The 23,712-nt window shown below is 46.0% G+C and overlaps 1 protein-coding gene across 2 annotated transcripts in view; it reads left to right on the top strand.

Annotated features, from left to right (window-relative positions):
- Positions 1–23,712, top strand: part of CTDSPL (CTD small phosphatase like) — a 74,935-nt gene that overhangs the window by 43,279 nt on the left and 7,944 nt on the right. For both annotated transcript variants that reach the window (XM_048510602.1, XM_048510601.1), the window contains exons 3-7: positions 858–1,012; positions 4,334–4,366; positions 7,521–7,622; positions 12,799–12,855; positions 19,595–19,687. In XM_048510602.1, coding sequence (XP_048366559.1) covers positions 858–1,012; positions 4,334–4,366; positions 7,521–7,622; positions 12,799–12,855; positions 19,595–19,687 — 440 coding nt within the window. The remainder of the gene's footprint in view (positions 1–857; positions 1,013–4,333; positions 4,367–7,520; positions 7,623–12,798; positions 12,856–19,594; positions 19,688–23,712) is intronic.

Genomic DNA, 23,712 nt, shown 5'->3' with positions numbered 1-23,712 from the left:
GCTGTGTGGTTTCCGGGCTGTATGGCCGTGTTCTAGCAGCATTCTCTCCTGACGTTTCGCCTGCATCTGTGGCTGGCATCTTCAGAGGATCTCATGATCCTCTGAAGATGCCAGCCACAGATGCAGGCGAAACATCAGGAGAGAATGGTGCTAGAACACGGCCATACAGCCCGGAAACCACATCACCCAAGAAACCATCAAACGTTTGCAAAAACCTGACTACCGTACCTGGGCAGGGTGGGCTACCTCCTTTTCATTTTTGGTCTGACTTGATACATTTGGAGAAGGGAGGTGGGTGGGTGGGCTGGTCTAGCAGGTTTTAGTGGGAACTCTTTTATTATTTCCTTTTTATTTATAGATTTGCTTGAGTAAATGTATCTACTGTTGCAGATGGAAAAGGGAAAGGTGCTTCAGTTTGAATATCTTGTAAATGTTAACTATTTATTGTTCTGATTTAAATTATTTACATTGCTTATTGTGTAGACTATTATTTATAGATTGTATTGATTATTGTATTGATTGTATATGTTATATGTTGACCAAGTGCAAGCCTCCCTGAGCCCGGCCTTTGGCTAGGTCGAAGAGCAGAATATAAATATATGTATTATTTTTGGCATAATGCCACTGTAAGCTGCCCTGAGCCCTTTGGGGGTGGGGGGTGGGGGTTAAATAAATAAGTGAATGAATGAATGAATGAATGAATGAATGAATGAATGAATGAATGAATGAATGAATGAATGAATGAATGAATGTAGACAGTCAGATCATACACTGTATTAAAAGTTATCTGAACACAGAGGTATGGTTAGACTGACGAGCATTTTCACCTAATTCAAATGTTGCTTTGTCGTTTGCAGTGTCTCAATGTAATCTCAGCTTGAAGAAGCAGAGGAGCCGAAGCATCTTTAGCACTTTGTTCTGCTGCTTCCGGGACTACAATGTCGAGTCACCGTCTCCCAACAGCATCAGTGTACTTCCTCCCTTGGTGGAAGAGAATGGCGGGCTTCAGAAGGTTAGCGTCTGCTTTATTTTGTTTTGGAACTGAGACCCAGGGCTCCCTTTTAAGCCGTGCATGTCTACCACGGGGACCCCCAACCTTTTTGGAGCCTGTGGATGCCTTTGGAATTCTGGCATGGCGTGGTGGTTGCAGCCACAGAAGGGCTGCCACAAAACAGTTGCGACAGGAGGTGGGCCCAGCCACAACATGTCTTATTACTTCTGCCCTCCAGTCATACAGTGAAAATATTTGTGCTCTGGTGGCAGCTGCTGCCAAAACCACATTTAAATTTTTTTTTGCACAGTCGATCATATCTCCAGTGGCCAATCAAAAGCCTCGCTGGGCAAAAGCTCCACTGGACCTAGAATTAACTTTCCTTTCTCCCAGCAGCCCATTTGAATGAATGTCTAGCCTCACTTAACAAAAGTTAATGGGCCCTCATCCAAGCTGGTAACATTTTTGTCCTGTCAATTCTGAAGCAAGCTGCCAAAGGCCACCCCCTCCCCTTCTGCGTAGGGCAGGGGTCTGTGTAGGGCAGGGGTCTGCAATCTGCGGCTCTCCAGATGTTTGTGGACCCATGCTGGCAGGGGCTGATGGGATTTGTAGTCCATGAACATCTGGAGAGCCGCAGGTTGCAGACCACTGGCCCAGATGATTTCCTCCTTATACATGCTGGCAGGGGCTGATGGGACATCTGGAGAGAGCAGGTTGCAGACCCCTGGTGTAGGGTTACGGGAAGGCTACCCCCAGCCACCATCTCCCCCAAATTATGGTTAAGCACCAATAAACAGATTTGGTGGGCCTCTGATGGAGATCTGCTCAACGTGGGATCATCTTTGAACTGCACTGACAAAAATATGCTCTCACTGTAAAAGTTGGGAATTAAACCTAACTGGAATCATTTGGAAACGAATCTCTCAGATTCCTTAATGGCAAATCACCGCAAATATAATCGCGTGGCAGGTGTTCAGTGAACGTGTAAGAGAATTAGCAAGCACAGAAGAGATTAAAGTTTTCCATAATTGAGGATAAAATAGACTCAACTGTGTTTAATTAGGATAAAGTCAAATTAAAGTTTAGGGTCATTACTGGAGAAATTTGGATTAAGAGTTCAGAGTAGAGATTAGGACACTTGATATCCAAATCCTCCAAGAAGCTCCTGTCGGCCTTGTGCTTTAAGATTCAAGCAGCAAGTTTCTGCATATTCCACCCCCCTGGGGGACGACGACATTTAAAGTATTTTTGGAGCAATTAACACTAATCCTACATAATTAATATTGCTAAAGTAACACTTAGGATGCCGTCTCCTGGGCATTGCACTGGATCTTGCCAGCAGGATAGCTGATAGGTGATTCTGTCCAACTCTTGGAATCATTCCTTTGCATGTACAAGTGTGTTTGCATAACGGGCTTACAGTACCTGCAGAGTTTTGATGCACGAAAGGTGGAAATTATCTATGAGCCTGTCCTTGCTATTATAGATCAGCCGGGTTCAAATTCGATCCATTCCAGCGAAGCTGGCTTTTTCAGGGCACGAGCCGGCAATAGCTCTGCAAAGACCCACTGTGTGGGCATCACATTGGAAGGATCTACACCAGTGATGGCGAACCTTTTTATGACCGAGTGTCCAAATTGCAACCCAAACCCCAGTTATTTATCGCAAAGTGCCAACCCGGCAATTTAACCTGAATGCTGAGGTATTAGTTTAGAAAAAAATGGTTGGCTCCCTCTTCCTCCGCCTCACCCGCTTGAGCAGGTGCCAGCCTGCTCTAGCCTCCAGCAAGTCCTGTGTATCTGCTCTGTGCCTCTCTAGCATCTCTGCCTCCTCTGCGCCCGCGCCCCCCCCCCCCCTGGCAGCAGCCACCCGGAGCACAGGCACCAGGCCCACCAGCCGAGTCCTCCCTGCTCACCACGGTGCGCGCATGTCGTGCTCAGTGGCCCAGGCCTGCGTGGGTGGGGGTGGGTGGGTGTGTGGGTGGTGATTTTCCGTCCCCCACATGACGAACTCTGTGTGTGCGTGCCCACAGAGAGGGCTCCGAGTTCCACCTCTGGCATCCGTGCCATAGGTTCGCCATCACCGATCTACACTGTATCTAGTACAGGGGTCTGCAACCTGTGGCTCTCCAGATGTTCGTGGACTACAAATCCCATCAGCCCCTGCCAGTATGGCCAATTGGCAGACCCCTGATCTAGTACTACATTCCTCTGAATTCCCTTTCCTAGAGCAGGAAGATGTGCTTCAGCATCACAGCAGGTTCTGATTTTTCCAGCATTAGATTCAGTTGCGCTGAAAAATCGTCAGCTCGTTCAAACTGACATGACCGGGTTTATTTTTCGTAGGTTGAAGGGGATTAAGATAACTGTTCAAACAAGAATTTGGAGGCAGCCGAGGGTTGTAAAACAGATTTTATGACGAGTGAAGGAGCCATGGTTTACTCAGGCTAAGCCTTAGGACAGATGAATCTGTGGTGGTGATTGAGCTTGCGTAGTGTGTCATTTCCTTCCGAATAACCACAGCCTTCCACAGAGTACCTCTGGAATTAGAGTCACAGGCTGTCACAGAGGCGGGCTGCATGCCCTGCTCTTCTCATTTTACAAGGTCTAAAAATAACTTGAATTCTCTGGTGTTCCCATGTCAGACAACGCTAGGGCATAATGTAGGTAGGCCTAATCTACCAGACACGCCTTCGGGCTACTAGACAAAATTAGCCGTACTTGCTTGATCGTCACCATGACGTGTACTGTTGTTATTTTCCAGGTTGTACATTAGACACCTCAAGTTTGCATTTCACTGGTGTCTGCAGCATTTATTAGGTCACGTAGAAAAGTAGTGCTGAGATAATCTTAAACAGATGGAACGCTGGCGGCGTTTTAACATCTGAGAGTGTAATCTTGCTCATGTGAAAGGCTGGCATATTGTTGGGAAATGAATGCATATCAGCCTGCCAATTATTTTGAATGCTAATTTTAATCATTAGACCAGGGGATTTTGTATGCGGCAACTGCTAAGTACCTGAGCAGCAGTGACATCTACCATTCTCTCTTTCTCTCCTTGCATCGCACAATTGCGACAGCCACTGAGAATATCAGCCTTACCAGCAAGGATCTGCCAACTCATTGTTCTTTTAAAAGCTTTTGTATGATTTAATGGGACTAATGGATGATCTTAGTTTCCATAGTGCTGAATCCTCTCTTTGCTTAACCTGGCTGCTTCTCTTTTTGATTTGCTGTTGGAACGATTGGAGGACCAAATTTGACAATTGAATCCCTTTTCATGTCCTGTTCTTTCAAAAGATACCATTCTGACTGAGACTTTTTTCCTTTTTTCCCCACCTAGGGTGACCAGATGCAAGTCATTCCCATTCCAAGTGTAGGTATTTTTAAAATATATATATGCCTGTAGTTTTTCAGTGTTGAGTCTAAAGGATACATTTCAGTGATGGCGAACCTTTTCGAGACAGAGTGCCCAAATTGCAACCCAAAACCCACTTATTTATTTCAAAGTGCCAACACGGCAATTTAACCTGATTACTGAGGTTTTAGTTTAGAAAAACAGTTGGCTCCGGGGTGTGCGTTACTCGGGAGTAAGCTTGGTGGTAGTCGGTGGTAGTAAGCTTGGTGGTAGTCGGCTTTGAAGCAACCATGCAACTCTTCCCACGGGTGAATCACGACCCTAGGAGGGTTTGCTCAAAAGCAAGTCCCATTGCCAGCAACCGAGCTTACTCCCAGGTAAAGGATCGCACTTTAATTCTTCTCATGAATATCAGTGGGGTTTAACAGCACTTAACAGGGTTACCTACACTGCTTCCCCAAAACTGGGTTTTAGGTTTAATGCTAATAATCGAGGCCAGCGGCCCAGGCCAGCCTAGATTTAAGGGGGGGGGGGGACTTTGTGCGTGCCCACAGAGAGGGCTCTGAGTGCCACCTCTGGCACCCGTGCCATAGGTTCGCCATCACTGATATATTGCATGCTGCAAAGCTGTTGTTCACTTCTGTTAGCTCGATAGCGTCCCTTTCAGAAAGATGCAGGGCTTGGCTGTGTGGCTTGTCATACAAATAAACCCTATTTACATGTTCCCCTTGATTGTGTTTTCAGTTAGAATCATAGACTTGGAAGAGACCTTAAGGGCCATCAAGTCCAACCCCCTGCAATGCAGGAACACACAATCAAAGCACTCCTGACAGATGGCCATTCAGCCTCTGTTGATGTGCCTTAAACCAGTTTTTAATTGTTAGCATCAACTCTAAAAAAAATGTGGTACAATTGCAAACTGTAAACATTTCTATTGTCTAGGGAGAATTTTTTTTTATTTAAAATATTTTTAGCCACCTTTCTACCTCGGGGAACTTATGGTAGCTCACTGTGTAAATGAACCATCCTAAAAACACATAAAGGACCGCAGTTTCAAATCTCAGTTGTGTGTGTTAAGTGCTCTCAAGTCAGTTCTGACTTAGGCATCCCTAAGCAATAATTATCTTTGGAACATCCTACCATTAACAGCCTTGCTTGGCTCTTGCAAACCGAGGGCCATGGCTTCCTTTATGGAGGGAAAGAAATCTCAGTTAGGACTGCTAATAAATAAAAACTAAATTAGTCAAATGCAGTCCTAAATACAACTGCTCCCTGGAGATTGAAAATCAGGGGGCCAGGTGCCAGAGGCGTGGGGATGGGGGGAATGGCGCCTGGGGCAACACCTGCTCTGGGTGCTCCCCTGTGTGTCCCACTTACCTTAGCTCCATGGTGGCGAACCTTTGGCACTCCAGATGTTATAGACGACAATTCCCATCAGCCCCTGCCAGCATGGCCAATTGCCAAAGGCTCGCCACCACTGCCTTAGCTGGTGGGAGCTTGCCACGGGCCGCCCCTCAGCCCGGCCCCACCAGGCTGCTCCTTCAGCCAGTGGAGCCAGCTGAAGGAGCAGCGGGGCAGGGCGGGGCCAAAGGGAGGGGTGTGGGGGGTGTTTCTCTGCCCCCCACATGACCAGTTGGCGTGCGCCCAGAAACATGTGACCCTGTGAGCTCTCCGCCTCTGCCAGGCACACTTCTTGGGGAGGTTGCTCCATAATGGTGGGATAACCACTTGGAAGGCCCTCTGTCACGTTTCCACCAGATGAGCTTCTTTGTTTGGTGGGACACTCCAGAGGGCCCCTCCCTGCAACCTTAATTCCTGGGCACTTGGGCAGGAACGAATATAGTTTAAACGGCAAGCGCACATAAATATTCATCCCCCTGTTCCCGTATATGCCATTTCAGACTGCGATTAAGAGGATTAATCTGTCATGAACATGCATAGCTAGCTTCATTGCCTCACCTTAAAGTCTGTGAGGGAGATTCTCTTTCAGATGAACACAGAATAGTAATCAGGTGAGAAAAGCCAGAAGCCTCGTTTTGTTTGGACAAGTTCTGAACATAGAAATAAATCCTGCTGCAATTCAACCAAGTAGCTGATATTTTGACAAGTAGGCAGAAGGCGTATTGCTAGGTGAACAGTTCAACAGAATGGGCTGTTTGTGTATCTCCCTTTTGGAAAAGAGACATGTGCAAGAATTCTTGGTTCTCAACAGGAAGACATGCTCAGTTAACACTTTGTACTAGGTAAGGAGGTTGGGTTTCCTAATGGAAAACCTGATATATATATAAAATGATACAAAACAAAAGCTGAAGAACTCCTGCTGCTTATCAGCCTGAGCAATTAAAGTCCAAGGTCCAACATTTTTATATATAAAAATGTTGGACCTTGGACTTTAATTGCTCAGGCTGATAAGCAGCAGGAGTTCTTCAGCTTTTGTTTTGTATCATTTTTTTAAAAATCCCTTCCAGCGTGGTGTAGTGGTTAAGAGCAGGTTCACTCTAATCTGGAGAACCGAGTTTGATTCCCCACTCTTCCACTTGAGCTGTTGAGGCTTATCTGGTGAACTAGATTAGCTTGTGCACTCCAACACACACCAGCTTGGTGACCTTAGGCTAGTTTCAGTTCTTTGGAGCTCTCTTAGCCCCACCTACCTCACAGGTGGTTGTGGGGGGGGGGGGGGGGGGAAAGGAGTTTGTAGGCCTCTGAGTCTCCTTACAGGAGAGAAAGGGGGGATATAAATCTAGCTCTTCTTCTTCTTCTTCTTCTTCTTCTTCTTCTTCTTCTTCTTCTTCTTCTTCTTCTTCTTCTTCTTCTTCTTCTTCTTCTTCTTCTTCTTCTTCTTCTTCTTCTTCTTCTTCTTCTTCTTCTGCTGTGCCCCCCCCCCATGTGGACCAATGTTCTCCTTTAGAAAAGAAACTAAAACTTAAATCTCTGACCATCTCTTTCTGAGACTTGAGAGTTTATGCAGAGGATTGCTCACCATAGAGTGGCTGCGTGTAATCTAACAATGTGATCCATGTAGTCACGTAGAAGCAACCAGTTTTGTGCTACCTAAACCACTCATAGCTGCTTCAAGCGTATTGTTCTGTTGCTGTTTGTTTCTGATAAAACCACTGCAGCAACTCTTGTGGGGATATACCTCTCATAGCGTTCCTGTGTTTTCTGTTTTAAGCCACCAGCTAAATACCTCCTACCAGAAATGACAATATCAGATTATGGGAAGAAATGTGTGGTCATTGATCTAGACGAAACGCTTGTGCACAGTTCATTTAAGGTATGTACACTTACTCCGTAAGCTTTCTGAATGGTTGGTACGACTCGCAGAATGTTTGCATAGGGTATAATTGTCACGGATGGTGCCGTACCTTTAAACAGGCTGTTCCATTGTGTATACTTTAGAATCCCATAGCAAATGCAGCTCTTGAGGAGAATGAGAAACCTGTTCAGGGTCCTTTGACAGACATTTTGCCTGCTAAGAGCTGGTTCTCATGCACATAGCAATCACCTGATAACAGCAACATCAAGTGACAAATTACATGTTGTGAATAATCATCACAGAGAACTGCCCAGTTTCCACAAATGGTATTTTTCAGTGGAGCAAATTTGAACATTAAGCCATCGAGTGCTGGATAACTGGATGATTAAGTGGTGAGAATTCAAGCAGCGTACATGCATCTGCGAACTAGCCTGTAGACTTTCCAATAAACACACATGTGTGAAGGCTTCCTAAATTCTGCTTCCAGACCCTCAAAATCTGCATGAGTTGGATTCCGCAGATAGTTCCACTAATAGTGGCCTCTCCTCTGATGCAAGTCTTTTCCTGTAGCAGAAGACCAGTTGCAGCAGGAGAAGGCGTTGCTTTTAGAAGAACGGATCTGCAGGCTCCAGCCCGGTGTTTCTTAATCAGCACTGGAAAAAAATGCTCAAATATTCCCAGGAATCTCCCTCATCTTGTGTATGTAATTGCCACGTTAATCCCACATGCTGATTCAGGGGCATATCTAGGGGGGTGGATGCCCTGGGTGCTCCTTGGGGGGGGGGGGGGGCCAGGCAGCCCCAAACCCTCTCTTCCCCAGGTGTATCCTCCGGCCCCCTTTTGGAAGCGCCAGAGAGGCAGGTGTGGGTATCGATATGCCCCACAATCTCCAGAACTGAGATGTGAGCACAGACAGCCTGGGCTTGAGAGGAAAGTCCAGGTCCCGGGTGCAGCTGCGTGCTCTGCACATGGAGTTTGTGGGCAGGCACAAAATTAAGGCCGGGCTTGGCCAAGTCCAGCTTTAAACTGTGGGCTCCTCCTCGAAGTCTGCAGTTTAAAGGTGGACCCATCCAGGCAGAGGCCAGCCTTGACTTGCAGGCTCAGCCTGGCTGGGTCCAGCTTCATACTGCTGGCTCCGCCTCCAGAGTCCGTGCCTCCAGAGTTCAAGGCTGGCCTTGGCCTGGCCAGGTCCATCTTTAAACTGCACATTTTGGAAGTGGAGCCTGCATTTTAAAGCTGGGCCTACTGAGGTCATCCTTGAACTGAACCCACCCCCCAAAAAAACAACTCCACATGGAGTTCAGAGGCAGGGCACGCAATTCAGGTCTGGGCATTGCTTGCCCTGGGTGCCACGTTTGGTAGATTCACCCCTGTGCTGAGGCCATTTCATAGCAAGTATGATCACAGAAAGTATGTGAGGTTTCTCCTGTGGGGTTTGGGTGGGTTTTTGATCTTTTTCGGAAAGCCATTTTATATTGGTTTACATCCTCTGGAGTTGCACAGTGAAATATTGATGGTTTCCTCACAGTACCCACTTCATACATGTCTTTATTGCAATGGACTCTTATCATGATTATTTTTTTAACATTTCTGTTGGAATTCCTGAAAAACTCAAGCTCTCCCACCTGAGTTGTGGAGGCTTCTCTGGGGAATTCAGATTAGCCTGTGCACTCCCACACACGCCAGCTGGGTGACCTTGGGCTAGTCACAGCTTCTCGGAGCTCTCTCAGCCCCACCTACCTCCCAGGGTGTTTGTTGTGAGGGGGGGAGGGCAAGGAGATTGTAAGCCTCTTTGAGTCTCCTGCAGGAGAGAAAGGGGGGATATAAATCCAAACTCTTCTTCTTCTTCTTAATTTGAGCTTTGACTATGGAATGAGGATGTCATGGTAAAGCTTGATTTAAATATGCCCTTGATAAAATGGATATTCTGACCGTACAGATGGAAATTGGCATCACTGGTTAATTCCGCATGGAATAGAATAGATGCTTGGAAATTATGTCTTGGATAAGACTCTTTCTAGCCCTCTTCTTCAAGCAGGAATTTCTTCTAAGAAATGTATTTTTGAAGCCACCCTCAGGCAGGTTCCTGTGGAGACAGTATATATATTTTTTCTAAATAAATACAAGCTACAATTTTGAGCCACAGAGTGTATGATCAGCTGCTAAATCTATGGGGTAGCTGGGCAATGATTCTACCCGTTTGGAGAATGGAAGGCTAAAACATTACATCAGCAATTTTGAATTCTGTTCACCCCTGAGAAGACTAACATCAATTCCTCCTGTTCAGCACATTGTACTTGTCTCTATTGGGCTGTCCCTTTATCTAGACTTTTGTAGGATTTTTTTAAATTATGGTGCAGTTTGTATGGTTGAAAATAGAGAGTTGTTGGTTTCTAAAACAAACCTGTACTAAGCCATATGTGTGTTTTTGACTTCTTGGGCGTTATGGTTCTGCCATTCAGGGAAACTTGAGTGTTTTCCAGGGCAGTTCTGCTCAGCCTAAAAGCAAAACAAAACCCCACCCCAAAATCTGCATAGCTGTCATGCCATTACTCTCTAAAGCCTTTTGTTCCGCACATACAGAATTAGATTTGTGAGACTTCTGGGAAAAGCTAGTCTTCCCTCTTTTCCTATTTAAAAGGAGAACTTCTGGGATCATTGGCCGTTTGTTTTGAGCTTTTTGGAAAGGAAGAGCGGCGAAGCTGTCTTGTTTTGGACGATTTGCTGCTTTGGCTGACCTGGGGACCAGAAAGGAGCGTGCAAATAAGTCCAAAAATGCATCTTGGCTTCTTGGTTTTGCAAGGAAAGGAAGGATCCCTGGATCAGGTTGGGACTATCTGAACCTCCTCCTGGTTGCCTGCTCTGTTCGGGGAGACACTGTTTGGAGAAGTCGTTTCACAGCTAATGGGAGTCTCCATTTCTCTGTAAGATTAACATCAGCTACAAGGAAATCCTCTTGGAAGTGCAGACAGCTGGGTGGGGTCATCTTGTTCCTTGGGACTTACACTTGCTGATGAAGAAGGTTTTCACATCAGATTGAAGCCTTCCTCAGCTGTATTCCAAGGAAGGGTCAGCCTCCGTCCTGTTAATCCACACAGCAAGCTGGGACTGCTTTCAACAGCAGCTCTGCTATGGAGGGTGGAGGACTGGGGCTTGGTTGGTCTAGCAGATGCAGGACACTGTGTGGGGTTTTGAAAGCTGCTGTTTCCTTGCTGTAAAGCTTGAGGCTCCTGTGTGTTTGCATAGTACATTGGGATGGGGCAGTATTGAAGGCCCCTCTCCTTCCATAGTTTAGTTTAGTAATATGTTCAGTTTAATGTATTGTCGAAGGCTTTCATGGCCGGAATCACTGGGGTGTTGTGTGGTTTCTGGGCTGTATGGCCGTGTTCCAGTAGCATTTTCTCCTGACATTTCGCGTTCATCTTTGGCTGGCATGATCCTCTGAAGATGCCAACCACAGATGCAGGCAAAACGTCAGGTGAAAATGCTATTAGAACACGGCCATACAGCCCGGAAACTACACAACCCCCCAATGTTCATCTTAGTTTAGGTTTAGGTTAGTTTAGTGATGTGTTCCTGTATTCAGATTGTCATTAAGTTAGACTTTTGTACCATCGTGGCTGTAGTCTTATGTTGGGGGTTAGGTTCTTGGGTCATTGTGTTTTTCTGTAGTATACTACGGAAAGAGAAAGTCCCCATCTATCTTATTATTGTATTGTCAAAAGCTTTCACGGCTGGATTCAACTGGTTGCGGTGGGTTTTCTGGACTGTGCGGCAGTGGTCTGGTGGATCCCGTTCCCAACGTTTCACCTGCATCTGTGACCGGCATCTTCAGAGGCGCATCACAGAGGGAAGTCTGTTACATGCGCCTCTGAAGATGCCAGCCACAGATGCAGGCGAAACATTGGGAACGGGATCCACCAGACCACAGCCCGGAAAACCCACCGCAACCTATCTTATTATTGTTTGTTTATGCTGCTAGTGATGTCTGTTGTTATGAGTATTGTAGCTTTATATAATTTATGATGTTATGATTACTGATGCTTCTGTTATAATGCTATGTTTAAAAATGCCATGTTCATTGTTGTTTAGAATGATATGTGATAATGCTATGTTTATTGATTCTCTGTTTACTGGTGTTATGTTTATTGATGGTCATCGTTTAATGTTATGATTATTGATATTATCATTTTGCAGCTGTCATTCACTGCCCTGGGCCCTCTGGGAAGGGCAGTATATAAATCTAATAAACCATAAACCATGTGTTCTGATGCACCCAGTACAGTCATCAGGCAGGCATCTGCTGGCAGTCCCACCACTTAAGCAGTGGCGTAGTGGTTAAGGGCAGCTGTACTCTAATCTGGAGGAACTGGGTTTGATTCCCTGCTCTGTTGCCTGAGCTGTGGAGGCTTATCTGGGGAATTCAGATTAGCCTGTACACTCCAGTACACACCAGCTGGGTGACCTTGGGCTAGCCACAGTTCTTCGGAGCTCTCTCAGCCCCACCCACCTCACAGGGTGTTTGTTGTGAGGGGGAGGGGAGGGCAAGGATATTGTAAGCCCCTTTGATTCTCCTACAGGAGGGAAAGGGGGGATATAAATCCAACTCTTCTTCTTTTTAAGGTGGCCTACATGGCTCCAGCTGTGTGGAAATGGGCACCCTGATGGGGGGGGGGGGGAGAGACACATGGCCTCCTTGGAGATCTTCTGAGGCAACTGCAAAGCCTACCTGTTTGCCCAGGACTTTAAGAGGTTTTGAATGGCATCATCTTTTCTGAGTGGGGGGAAGTTTGGGCGGTTGGTTATTTTATTGTTGGTTTTAACAGAAGATGTTTTTAAGTATTACTGTAAGCCTCCTTGAACCATAAGGAAAGGCGGGATATCAGTGTTTTGATAAATACATTTGGAAGAAGGTAGTATTTGAGCAGGATAATTTCCCATGTCTTTGGTTAGGGAAGATCTGCTCTTTGGATATCTCGAAAAGAGTTTTTCTGTGCCAGCTTACCTATATTGATTTAAAATCTTCATATACTGCTTTTCCGTTCTACTGAAAGTGTTACTGTGAAACCTCCGCAAGCTTCAGGGTGGGGGTCAATCTCAGTGTTTTTCTTTGATTCGTGTGTTGTACTTGCAGTCATATGAATTGTACTTGTTTTCTAAAGATGCTTTCATTTTTCTCCCCCCCACCCTCCAGCCAATCAGCAATGCTGACTTCGTTGTTCCCGTTGAAATTGATGGAACTATACATCAGGTGAGCGTCGCCGCCGCCCTGTTAGTCATTTCTTCCACAATTCTGTCTTTCTTGACAACCTGATGTAACTAGGGATTTGAGTCGCTGTGCTGGATCATTACATTTCATGTTTGGAAATTTTCATAATCTGTCGGTCCTACCTGCTTTATGAGATCCTGAGAACGGTGCTCCAGAAGGTGGTAGAGAAACAATTTTATGTGACTGCGCACGTTGCTGTGACTGGTTGATGCTCACTTCTAAAAAGGTTGGACGCCTCAAGAATTGTGTGAAATTTTGTATTGATCCTGGCATATGTCCTACTGGTCTGCTCAGCAAACCTCCTTCGCCTAGAGCACAGGTGTCAAACTCGCGGCCCTCCAGATGTCATAGACTACAGTTCCCATCATCCCCTGCCAGGATCATGTTGACAGGGGATGATGGGAACTGTAGTCCTTAACATCTGGAGGGCTGCGAGTTTGTCACCTATGGCCTAGAGCAGGGGTCTGCAACTTGCGGCTCTCCAGATGTTCATGGACTACAATTCCCATCAGCCCCTGCCACCATGGCCAATTGGCCATGGTGGCAGCGACTGATGGGAATTGTAGTCCATGAACATCTGGAGAGCCGCAGGTTGCAGACCCCTGGCCTAGAGGAACGTGTCAGTCAGTGCTGAGCAAAATGGTCGGGTACCGACCAAAGGGGGAAGTTTGAGCTGACAAAAAATAACACCCAATAGCTCCACAGAGCAGCTGACTTGCTGGAACACATTTTATCTTGTGATTTCATTAAGAACTTCAGCGCACGCCGTCTCGTCTGAGAAGCTGATTCATGCAACTTTGTTTTCTAAAACCTCCGTCTTTTCTGAGTGTGGCAGACAAAAAGCCAGATCTTCTGAAGCACTCCAGACTATTGAGTGTGTGTCAGTTTTCACAGCAAAAACAGACGCTAAGAATGAACTTAATTCCTTTTCAGTTACGCTGTTTTCTTCTGTCTTCATCAGATGCTCTTCTGATTTCTGAATTAATGGTGACCTTTCTTTCAGTGGGCATGTTAGTGCTTGAAACAGCGCCGCTTAACAGAACCTGAGTTTGAGCCAATGATTATATTTATTTTGATGGTTCAAAAATGTAAAGCTTGATCGTGCGGTTAGGTTGCATTCCTGTGCCGCAGTTTGGCGCAACATGCATCTTTATTTCATGTGGCCTGTTTTTGAGATCATATCTGTATTTTTTGCATGGGTAGCCAATGTGTTTTACTTGTCAGAATCCAAGAGGCCAGTGTCTGCATTCAACTTCTCCCTGTAAGATATTGCATCACCCTGTTGAGTTCTTGAGTTCTACATGGTATCATGTTCTTTGAAGTTCAGTTTCGGTGGTCTGTCCTAGGGAACCACTGGGCTTGGCCGAGGGATCTGTCGTTCTTAAATACTTTGCTGAAGGATAACTCCCAGAATTTGGGGGAAGTTGTAATGGGGGAAAAAAGGATAAAACCATTTACTTCTGTAACAGACAGCACGTGAGGTGCTTAATAACAATAATAATTAAATGCCATCAAGTTGCAACCAACTTACGATGATCTTTCAAGGGGTTTCCAAGGCAAGAGATGTTCAGAGGTTCTTTGCCATTGCCTGCCTCTGCATAGAAACTCTGGACTTCCTCAGTGGTCCCTCATCCAGATACTAACTGTGGCCGAGATCTGAGAAGACCAGACTAGCCTGGGCTATCTTAGCTTCTGAGATCTGAGAAGACCAGACTAGCCTGGGCTATACCACCTACAAATTCCACCCATAAATTTCAATATTTATTTATTTCTGTTGTCTGTGTCAAATAGGTCATAAAAAGAGCATGAGAGACAGTAGGAAGTAAGATTGTAAAGGAGCAGTCCAAAGACAGCGGTCCTATTCATTCATTCATTCATTCATTCATTCATTCATTCATTCATTCATTCATTCATTCATTCATTCATTCATTCATTCATTCATTCATTCATTCATTTTTTAAAATGTCTATCCCCGCCCTATCCCCATAGGTCACAGGGCAGGTTACAACAAACATATTACAATAGTATAAATATTTAAAAGATTTAAAACCAGTATACAAAAATAAATAAAACCAACATTAAAACAGATGGTGATAAAACCCTTCTCCCCATCCCCCCCGGAGGCCGAAGGAAGATGACCTTATCATTCAACCTGGCTAGCTAGATGGAAAAGGCCTGGTGGAATAGCCATGTTTTGCAAGCCATGTGGAACTGAGAGAGCTCTCGCTGGGCCCTGCCGTCATTTGGCAGTTTATTCCACCAGGCCAGGGCCAGGGCCGTAAAAGCCCTGGCTCTCGTTGAAGCCAGCCAGAGTTAGTGGATTTCGTTAGTTCTCCAAAGATCGACATGGTAGAGATGCTTGAGGATGATTCCATTTTGCGTTGTCGGAGACAGCCTCAGTTTCCTGAAGCGTGCAGAGAGGCCCTGTCAAGAGCTAGGATCAGGCAGAGTGCTGAAGGACTCTTTTCCGGCTGCGTGGCAAGCCCCTGCAGGCCTGAATGCAACATCCTTATGTGTACACAGATATTACACAAAGTAGCCCACTGGCCATCGTACCAGTGAATTAATGGTTCATTAGAATCATAGGTTATGATTTATTGAATGTACAATTATTTTGTGCCCGGGATGACTTGGGGGGGAAAAAGCACCATGCTTTATGCTGACACCATAATGTGCGTCATGTAACTGTGCGGCTGTGAGCTCACGGCGACTTCCAACAAAATACACTAAGCGTGATAATCGTTTAATTAAAACCAGTAAACTGACTATTCTGAAATCTCGATGGTGGCTAACTCCTTTCAGTTGCAAGCGCATTCGTAACCTAAAAGGAAAGAGGAGGGAAAGGGTTAAAGGGAGGGGGGGCCATTAAATGGCAAACCACCACAGCCTCAACCACGGGCTTGGCGGAGCAGCTCTGTCTTACAGGCCCTGCGGAACTGCGTCACGTTCCCCGGGGCCCGGACCTCATCTGACAAGAGTCTTCCGCCAGGCTGGGGTCAGGGCCAAGAACACCCGGTCCCTGGTTGAGATCAGCTGGATCTCTTTCGGGTCAGGGATCACCTGCAGATTGTTGTGCTCTCAGTGCAGCATTCTTTTGGGATCATACTGAGGGAGGTGGTCCCACAGAGACGATGACCCCAGACCACTTAGGGCAGTGGTGGCGAGCCTGTGGCACAGGTGCCAGAGGTGGCACTCAGAGCCCTCTCTGTGGGCACGCGTGCACAGAATTTGTCATGCGATAATAGTGTAATTATTTCAGGGAGATTATTAGCATTAAACCTAAGACCTAGTTTTGGGGAAGCAGTGTGGGTAACCTTCTTAAGCACTGCTAAACCCTACTGATTTTCATGGGAAGAACTAAAGCGTGATCCTTTACCTGGGAGTAAGCTCGGTTGCTGGCAATGGAGCTTTCTTCTGAGAAAACCCTCCTAGGGTTGTGATTCACCCGTTCGAAGCATTGCACAGTTGCTTCAAAGCAAAGCCACCGACTACTACCAAGCTTACTCCTGAGTAACACGCACCTTGGAGCCAGTCGTTTTTCTATACTAAAACCTCAGTATTCAGGTTAAATTGTCATGTTGGCACTTTGCGATAAATAAGTGGGTTTTGGGTTGCAGTTTGGGCACTCGGTCTCGAAAAGGTTTGCAATCACTGACTTAGGGCTTTGAAGGTAAAAGTTGTGCGTGTGACTTCAGTGCGTCGTGACATTGAGCATGCATTCTTTTGAAGGAGCATCATTTGAACCGCACTGCTGGAAGGGGCTGTGACCTAATTCAAGTAATCCAGGATAGGCTGTGTTCATTCTTAATGGCCTATCCTTAATTACTTGCACTGGGAGGCGGCCACAACACCGTGCGCAGGACTCCAGAAGACGTGAACATCCACACATTCTCACCTTCTTATAGCAAGACGACTCTCCACTAGAGGAATCCGGGATGCATTTATCTGCTCTTCAAATTCTTTTTCGGAGGACATTAACATTTTGTGATGAAGATCGGGCCCAACAATAGATATTGCATTGATGTAGCGCGTCGTACGTTGAATTTGTTTTTGCTGTTGTAGCACCTTCTTAAATATTATTTTTTTGAAGTAACTGAGCAAGTTAACCCAAGAATGTACTCCCCTCCCACCCCCAGCATCCATAAGGACAAAACTTGAAACAAAGTCTCAGGCTCCTATAGCTCTTATATTACATGCCAGGAAAATGCTCCTGGGCAATTTTACCCTCTTAGAGCAGTGGTGACGAATCTATGGCACAGGTGCCAGAGGTGGCACTCAGAGCCCTCTCTGTGGAAACTCGCACACAGAGTTCATCATGTGGGAGGGGGGTGGAAAATCACCCACATACACACACATCTAGGCTGGCCTCGGCATGATCCTTTACCTGGGAGTAAGCTCAGTTGCTGGCAATGGGGCTTGCTTCTGAGTACACCCTCCTAGGATCGTGATTCACCCATTTGAAGCATTGCACGGTTGCTTCACCAATCTTACTCCTAAGTAACGCGTGCCTCTGAGCCAACCATTTTTTCTAAACTAAAACCTCAGTATTCAGGTTAAATTATCGTGTTGGCACTTTGCGATAAATAAGTGGGTTTTGGGTTGCAATGTGGTCACTTGGTCTTGAAAAGGTTCACCATCATTGTCTTAGAGGGTAAAGTTAAAGGAAGCGAGATCTCTTTAATCCTAAACCCCCCACGCTGTTGGATCTGAAAATGTATTCTGGAAATGATGGAGACATTCATAAGATCATAAGAGTTGGCAGAGACCTCAAGGGCCATCAAGTCCAACTCCCTACAATGCAGGAACACACAACCAAAGCACTCCTGACAGAAGCGCATTCATAGTTGTAGAGCACGTAGAGATCATTACCTCGTTTCTCTAGTGACCACCACTGAAGAGTTATCTGCTCTGGGTCCGCGTCACTGGGGCTCATGCTACTAAATGGGGCAAAGAATGGTCCTACTAGACCAGGGGTAGGGAACCTTTAACACTCAAAGAGCCATTAGGACCCGTTTTCCACGGGAAAAGAAAACACTTGGAGCCGCAAAAAATTTTTGACATTTAAAATAAAGATAACACTATATATATAAATGGGGTTTTTTTACCTTTTACTCTGCTCATTCTAAGAAGCGCATGGATGCGCTCGCCCTGCTGCCTGCAGGGCGGGCAAGGATGAAGCCGGCGGCTCGGCCTCGCCGGCCGCCGGGAAAGCACCCGCTCCAACGGGACGGGCGAGAAGGGAAGCCCGCGGTGCAGCCCAGCCGACCGTGGGCAGTTGGTGCGCCTGCCCTTCTGCCTGCAGGGCGGGCAAGAATAGGGCCGGCGGCTCGGCTCGTGAAGCCACAGTGCAAGGGCAGAAGAGCCACATGCAGCTCTCGAGCCGCAGGTTCCCTACCCCTGTACTAGACAGTATGCCTTGCAGATGCAAAGTTTACCACAGAATGCCAGTCCAGATGACAATGTAACTTCCATGCTTTGCTGGAAAGTCTTTGTAGCAGGGAGGGATGAGCGGAAATGATTTAGATTTAGAAACCTTTAATGGCATATATATAAATTATACAATGGAAATTAAAATTGGCTGGTAAAATTTTTTAAAAAAAACAAGCATCAGGAGAGCTGGAATATTAAGCCACTGAATTGGGTTTGAGTCTGCTAAGCATTTGGGAACGTTCAGTTATGACAACACACAAAAATCTGGCAGTTTGTTCGATGGTAACAGTTGAGTTGCTGTCTAGCAAGAACAAAGTTTTGACAGCATCTGTAGTATTGCCTAGATCAGCTAAGAGAGGGTTAAGTAGTCTTTCCCGCTCTACAGCATATAAAGGGCAATATAATAGAACATGATGGACGGTTTCTTCAAGACCAGGATTGCAGGTGCAAGATCTATCAGAGGATGGAAGATGGTGCTGTCTGTTGTATCGTCTGGTAGAAGGAAGAACATTGCATCTGGCTTAGGTGACAGTGCCTCTCAGAGTGGGCTGGGATGAGCGGAAAATAGTCCATGTGGTAAACATGCAAAATTCACTAACTAAAGATGTGGGGGGGGGGGGGGATCACTGAAATGGTAAAGCGAAGCACCGGACAAGGGAAGAACACGCACTGTTGAAAATGGGAAGGTTTTGTGCGATCTCTGCAAAGTATTTTGCAAAGTACTGGCCCTCTTTTCTACTTGGTCCTGACAACAACTTCCCACAGAAAATGAATTGAGATGCTGTCTGGAACAGTGAACAGGCTTTCTTGCACATGAGCCTCGTCAGGGGTTGAGTTTTGCATATTTGTATCTCTGCTTGCTGAAATTATCTGCAGCCGTCGCTCTAGCTAGAAAAGGGCATCCATTAAAAACGACCCTTGTCAAGAAAGCGTTCATTACCGAGAAACATTTAGCCGATCCCAGCTTTTGTGAATCCTTTTAGCTTTGGTTTATAAAACAGCGACATTCGGTTGCTCTTCATTTAAAAATAAAACGTGACAGCCGTGTTTGATCTGACTTATCATCCGTGTCCATTTGTATTCCTTCTACCCACCTTGCAGGCAGTTCTAGGCTTACCATTATCGAAAGTAACCTTTCAACCATTCTTAAGTGTGGAGCCTCCTCTTGGACCCAGCTCCTGAGCATTTTGATTATTGCTGCAGCCTCCAGTTATGATGATTCCTCTTGCTGGTTGCTTAGCTTTCGCCTGTACTCAACTTGTCTCTCTTTTCCATCCTCCCCTTCTTCCAGGTTTATGTATTAAAACGACCGCATGTGGATGAGTTCCTCCAACGAATGGGAGATCTCTATGAATGTGTGCTTTTCACAGCCAGTCTAGCAAAGGTAAGGTTGCTGAGTGTCTCTCTCTGTCTTGGTAGGTTTGCTTTCCTTTGGGTGCCCCCTAGACCAGTGGTGGCAAACCTTTGGCACTCCAGATGATGGACTACAATTCCCATCAGCCCCTGCCAGCATGGCCAATTGGCCATGCTGGCAAGGGCTGATGGGAATTGTAGTCCATAACATCTGGAGTGCCAAAGGTTCGCCACCACAGCCGTAGACTGAACAGAGCAAGCCTAGGCCTTCAGGATTTTAAAATGGCTGCTTCTCTAATGATGGAAAATCTTCATTTCTTAGCAGTATGGATGCTGGCTCAGTTGCGAGAAGCTGCTACATGAACTGGCTAAGGAGGTCTTTGAGCTTGTCCGCTCCTTCCTCTATGCAGGGCCCATGAATTGGCTTTTTTTTTTTTTTACAGATTTACAGCAAACCACCACATGCCATTACAGCTGAACCAGCAAAGTATAGTTTGGCTGTAGAGAGTTTTTCCAGGCTGCGTGGCCGTGGTCTGGTAGTTTTTGCTGCTCATGTTTCACCCGCATGCGTGGCTGGCATCTTCAGAGACACTTGTCCCAGAGAGAAACACATCTGACTGTGACAAGTCTCTGAAGATGCCAGTCATAGGAACAAAAGCCACCAGACCTCAGCCACACAGCCTGGAAAACCCATCCCGACCAGTTGATTCTGGCCCTGAAAGTCTTGACCATACAAAGTATAGTTTGCACAAACACTAAACCCAGATTTCAAACCACGGGTTGTTCTCATTTTGGAATCCTACGTTGCAAGGAAAGTGTAAACCATGGAGTTGGATCCCATGTGTTCATTCTGTCAGTGGAGGCAAGTCGGAACCTTGCACCCTGTATCTTGCAATAGGTGAAGACTGCTTCTGCCAGAGGGAAGCGCTTCTGTTAGTAGAACGGATCTGTGAAATCCAACTTCCTGAACTTGCTGGTTCAGATGTAACAGCAATGTATGGTCCTCTGCAGTTGAAATCTCTGATTAGAGACCGTGCATAAGGACAGGGGAAGGAGAAAACACGTTAATCTGAGGCACTCCCGGCTCATTCCTTGAGTCCGAACCAAGTAAAGATCACATGGCAGAATCAGTCATCAGAATTATGGAGCAAACAGCTAGAGCAGGGGTCTGCAACCTGCAGCTTTCCAGATGTTCATGGACTACAGATCCCATGCTGGCAGGGGCTGATGGGAATTGTAGTCCATGAACACCTGGAGAGCATCAGAAGGTCTGCAGAACTAGGAACGACTGAGCTTTACAACAGCCCTGTGTTTCGAAATCGTGCCCCTGTAATATAAGTATCCTTTGTGGCGTTGCCTGAAGTGTTACTCAAGGGCCTCTTAGCCAGGGTTTCATTACTGGTAGAATCAAATACGGAGAAAATAATTATCTTAATCTCCTCCTCCCCCCCCCCTCTTCTTCTTCTGCTTCTTTATCTGGCAGTGTGTACTTTTGTCTGCTAGTGTGTGGGTAAGTGTTTCCATGGTAACAATATCACATATGGGCCCATCTCTGAATGTAGCCTCCATGTTTTTGTCTGTGTTTCCAGTACTACTGAAAGACATTTTGGTTACCATGGTTTAGAGAGGCAGGAAGGAAGGGGAATAAATAGCTTATTACATAAGGTAGCCTATAAATGCTGGTACAAGTGAAATATATTCTCAATCATGCAACAGCAGCACAGCTTACTAGTACAACCGGATCAAACTTTTAAAAGAATACCGAGCCTTCTTAACCAAGAGATGTTTTATTATTTACATACAGCATTTGTAAAACTTTTATTTACATGCAGCGTTTGTAAAGCTGGCTGACGATACCGACATACGTGATATTCGGAGGGGAGGTGGGTGTCAATATTTTTGTGCCCTACGAGTTGCCGTAGACATAGCGCTGCCTCTAGCGAGTTCCAAAGTAGATGTAGCCGTCTTAGTCCCGTGATGTTTTCAGTGGTGATTGTAGTGATGATGTTAGTCGTGCAGACAGCAGCAGAAATGAATCTGAATGTTTTCTTTGGTAGAGAACGAAGTCACACAGTTTTTGCTAACGTTGGAGAAATCAGGGGTCGGAAAAGCATGTCTCTCCTAGCAGATGGAGAGCCCAAGCAGGCTATCTGCAGCTAGACAATGTACCTCCTGAGTCATTAGAGAAGAGAGCGTCTTGCTTACGACAGGCACGGGGGCGCGCATAACAGCGCTTCTGCAAAGCAGACGTTCCATTTCCTGTCTTCAGGTAATCCCACTGGGCCAAATATATGGGGCGGGATACTGGCTGGCAGGGAGGTGAGCATAAACTATGAGTCTTGTGTTTGATAACTACTTTTTTCAGCTCTGCACCCAAAGCTGTTTACCATTCGGAACATAAGAACATAAGAACAAGCCAGCTGGATCAGACCAGAGTCCATCTAGTCCAGCTCTCTGCTACTCGCAGTGGCCCACCAGGTGCCTTTGGGAGCTCACATGCAGGAGGTGAAAGCAATGGCCTTCTGCGGCTGTTGCTCCCGAGCACCTGGTCTGCTAAGGCATTTGCAATCTCAGATCAAAGAGGATCAAGATTGGTAGCCATAAATCGACTTCTCCTCCATAAATATGTCCAAGTCCCTTTTAAAGCTATCCAGGTGAGTGGCCATCACCACCTCCTGTGGCAGCATATTCCAAACACCAATCACACGTTGCGTGAAGAAGTGTTTCCTTTTATTAGTCCTAATTCTTCCCCCCAGCATTTTCCATGAATGCCCCCTGGTTCTAGTATTGTGAGAAAGAGAGAGAAATTTCTCTCTGTCCACATTTTCTACCCCATGCATAATTTTATAGACTTCAATCCTATCCCCCCTCAGACGTCTCCTCTCCATACTAAAGAGTCCCAAACGCTGCAGCCTCTCCTCATAGGGAAGGTGCTCCAGTCCCTCAATCATCCTTGTTGCCCTTCTCTGCACTTTTTCTATCTCCTCAATATCCTTTTTGAGATGGGGTGACCAGAACTGGACACAGGACTCCAAGAACATGGTTGTTAAAGCAGCGAACGAGTTGAAACATTGTCGTCAAATAATATATGTATTGAAGTGGCCTGTGTTCAAGACTAATCCTAATACTGTTTGTTTCTAGGCAGATACTCTGGTCACCTTGTAAAAATTATACAGTACATTTGTGGGGACTGCATCTATTCTCATCATTTGGGATGAGGAAGATACGATTAATTCATTCCTCCCACTTCCTCCAGTGGCTTTACAATGGCCATTGAAATGTGGTCACCGCACTGTCCCTTCATGCTGCCTGCCAAGTCCAGCTTGGTGTAGTGGTTAAGAGCAGGTGGATTCTAATCTGGAGATCTGGGTTTGATTCTCCACCTGAGTGGCAGAGGCGTATCTGGTGAACCAGATGTGTTTCCGCACTCCTACATTCCTGCTGGGTGACCTTGGGCTAGTAACAGTTCTTTGGAGCTCTCTGAGCCCCACCTACCACACAAAGTGTCACTTTACAGGAAAGAAAGTGGGATATCAATCCAAACTCCTCCTCCTCCTCCTCTTCTGGCATGAGAGGGCATCAGTGGTTCAGGAGGCATGAGGGTTGGGCTGTACAGAAAAGCGTGTTTGGGAACTAGTGGGTGGTATTTCTACAGATGGGGAGAAACTAGTATTCCTCTTAACACTTAGGCCAAAGTCATATTGTAGCTTTCCACGTCCTTGCCTCGTTTGAAACTAAACCCATGAAAGCATTCGTCATGATTTGCTGTGTTTTAAGATGGTCCCATTTATTTTATTTTACAACATTTATATCTTGCCTTTTTACCCTCACAAAAGAGGATCTAATGCAGTCACATTTTGAAACCATTAAAATCACCTCCCCCCCCCCCTCAAAAAAGCACATTTCATTAAAACAATTTAAAAAGAGCCAAAAACATTGTTCAGGTTGGAGAGACCTCTGGGGGTTCACTTGACACAAAAGTAGAGATCTGTTTGCCACTTACTCTTCAGAAACGCCTTTGGTACCCAGGCTGCTACCCTGTTTCCCCGAATATAA

This window comes from Sphaerodactylus townsendi, linkage group LG11, assembly GCF_021028975.2.
Source record: "Sphaerodactylus townsendi isolate TG3544 linkage group LG11, MPM_Stown_v2.3, whole genome shotgun sequence".
Classification (NCBI taxonomy): domain Eukaryota; kingdom Metazoa; phylum Chordata; class Lepidosauria; order Squamata; family Sphaerodactylidae; genus Sphaerodactylus; species Sphaerodactylus townsendi.
Note: the sequence above shows the minus strand (reverse complement) of the source record. Positions and strands in the feature narration are given on the sequence as shown.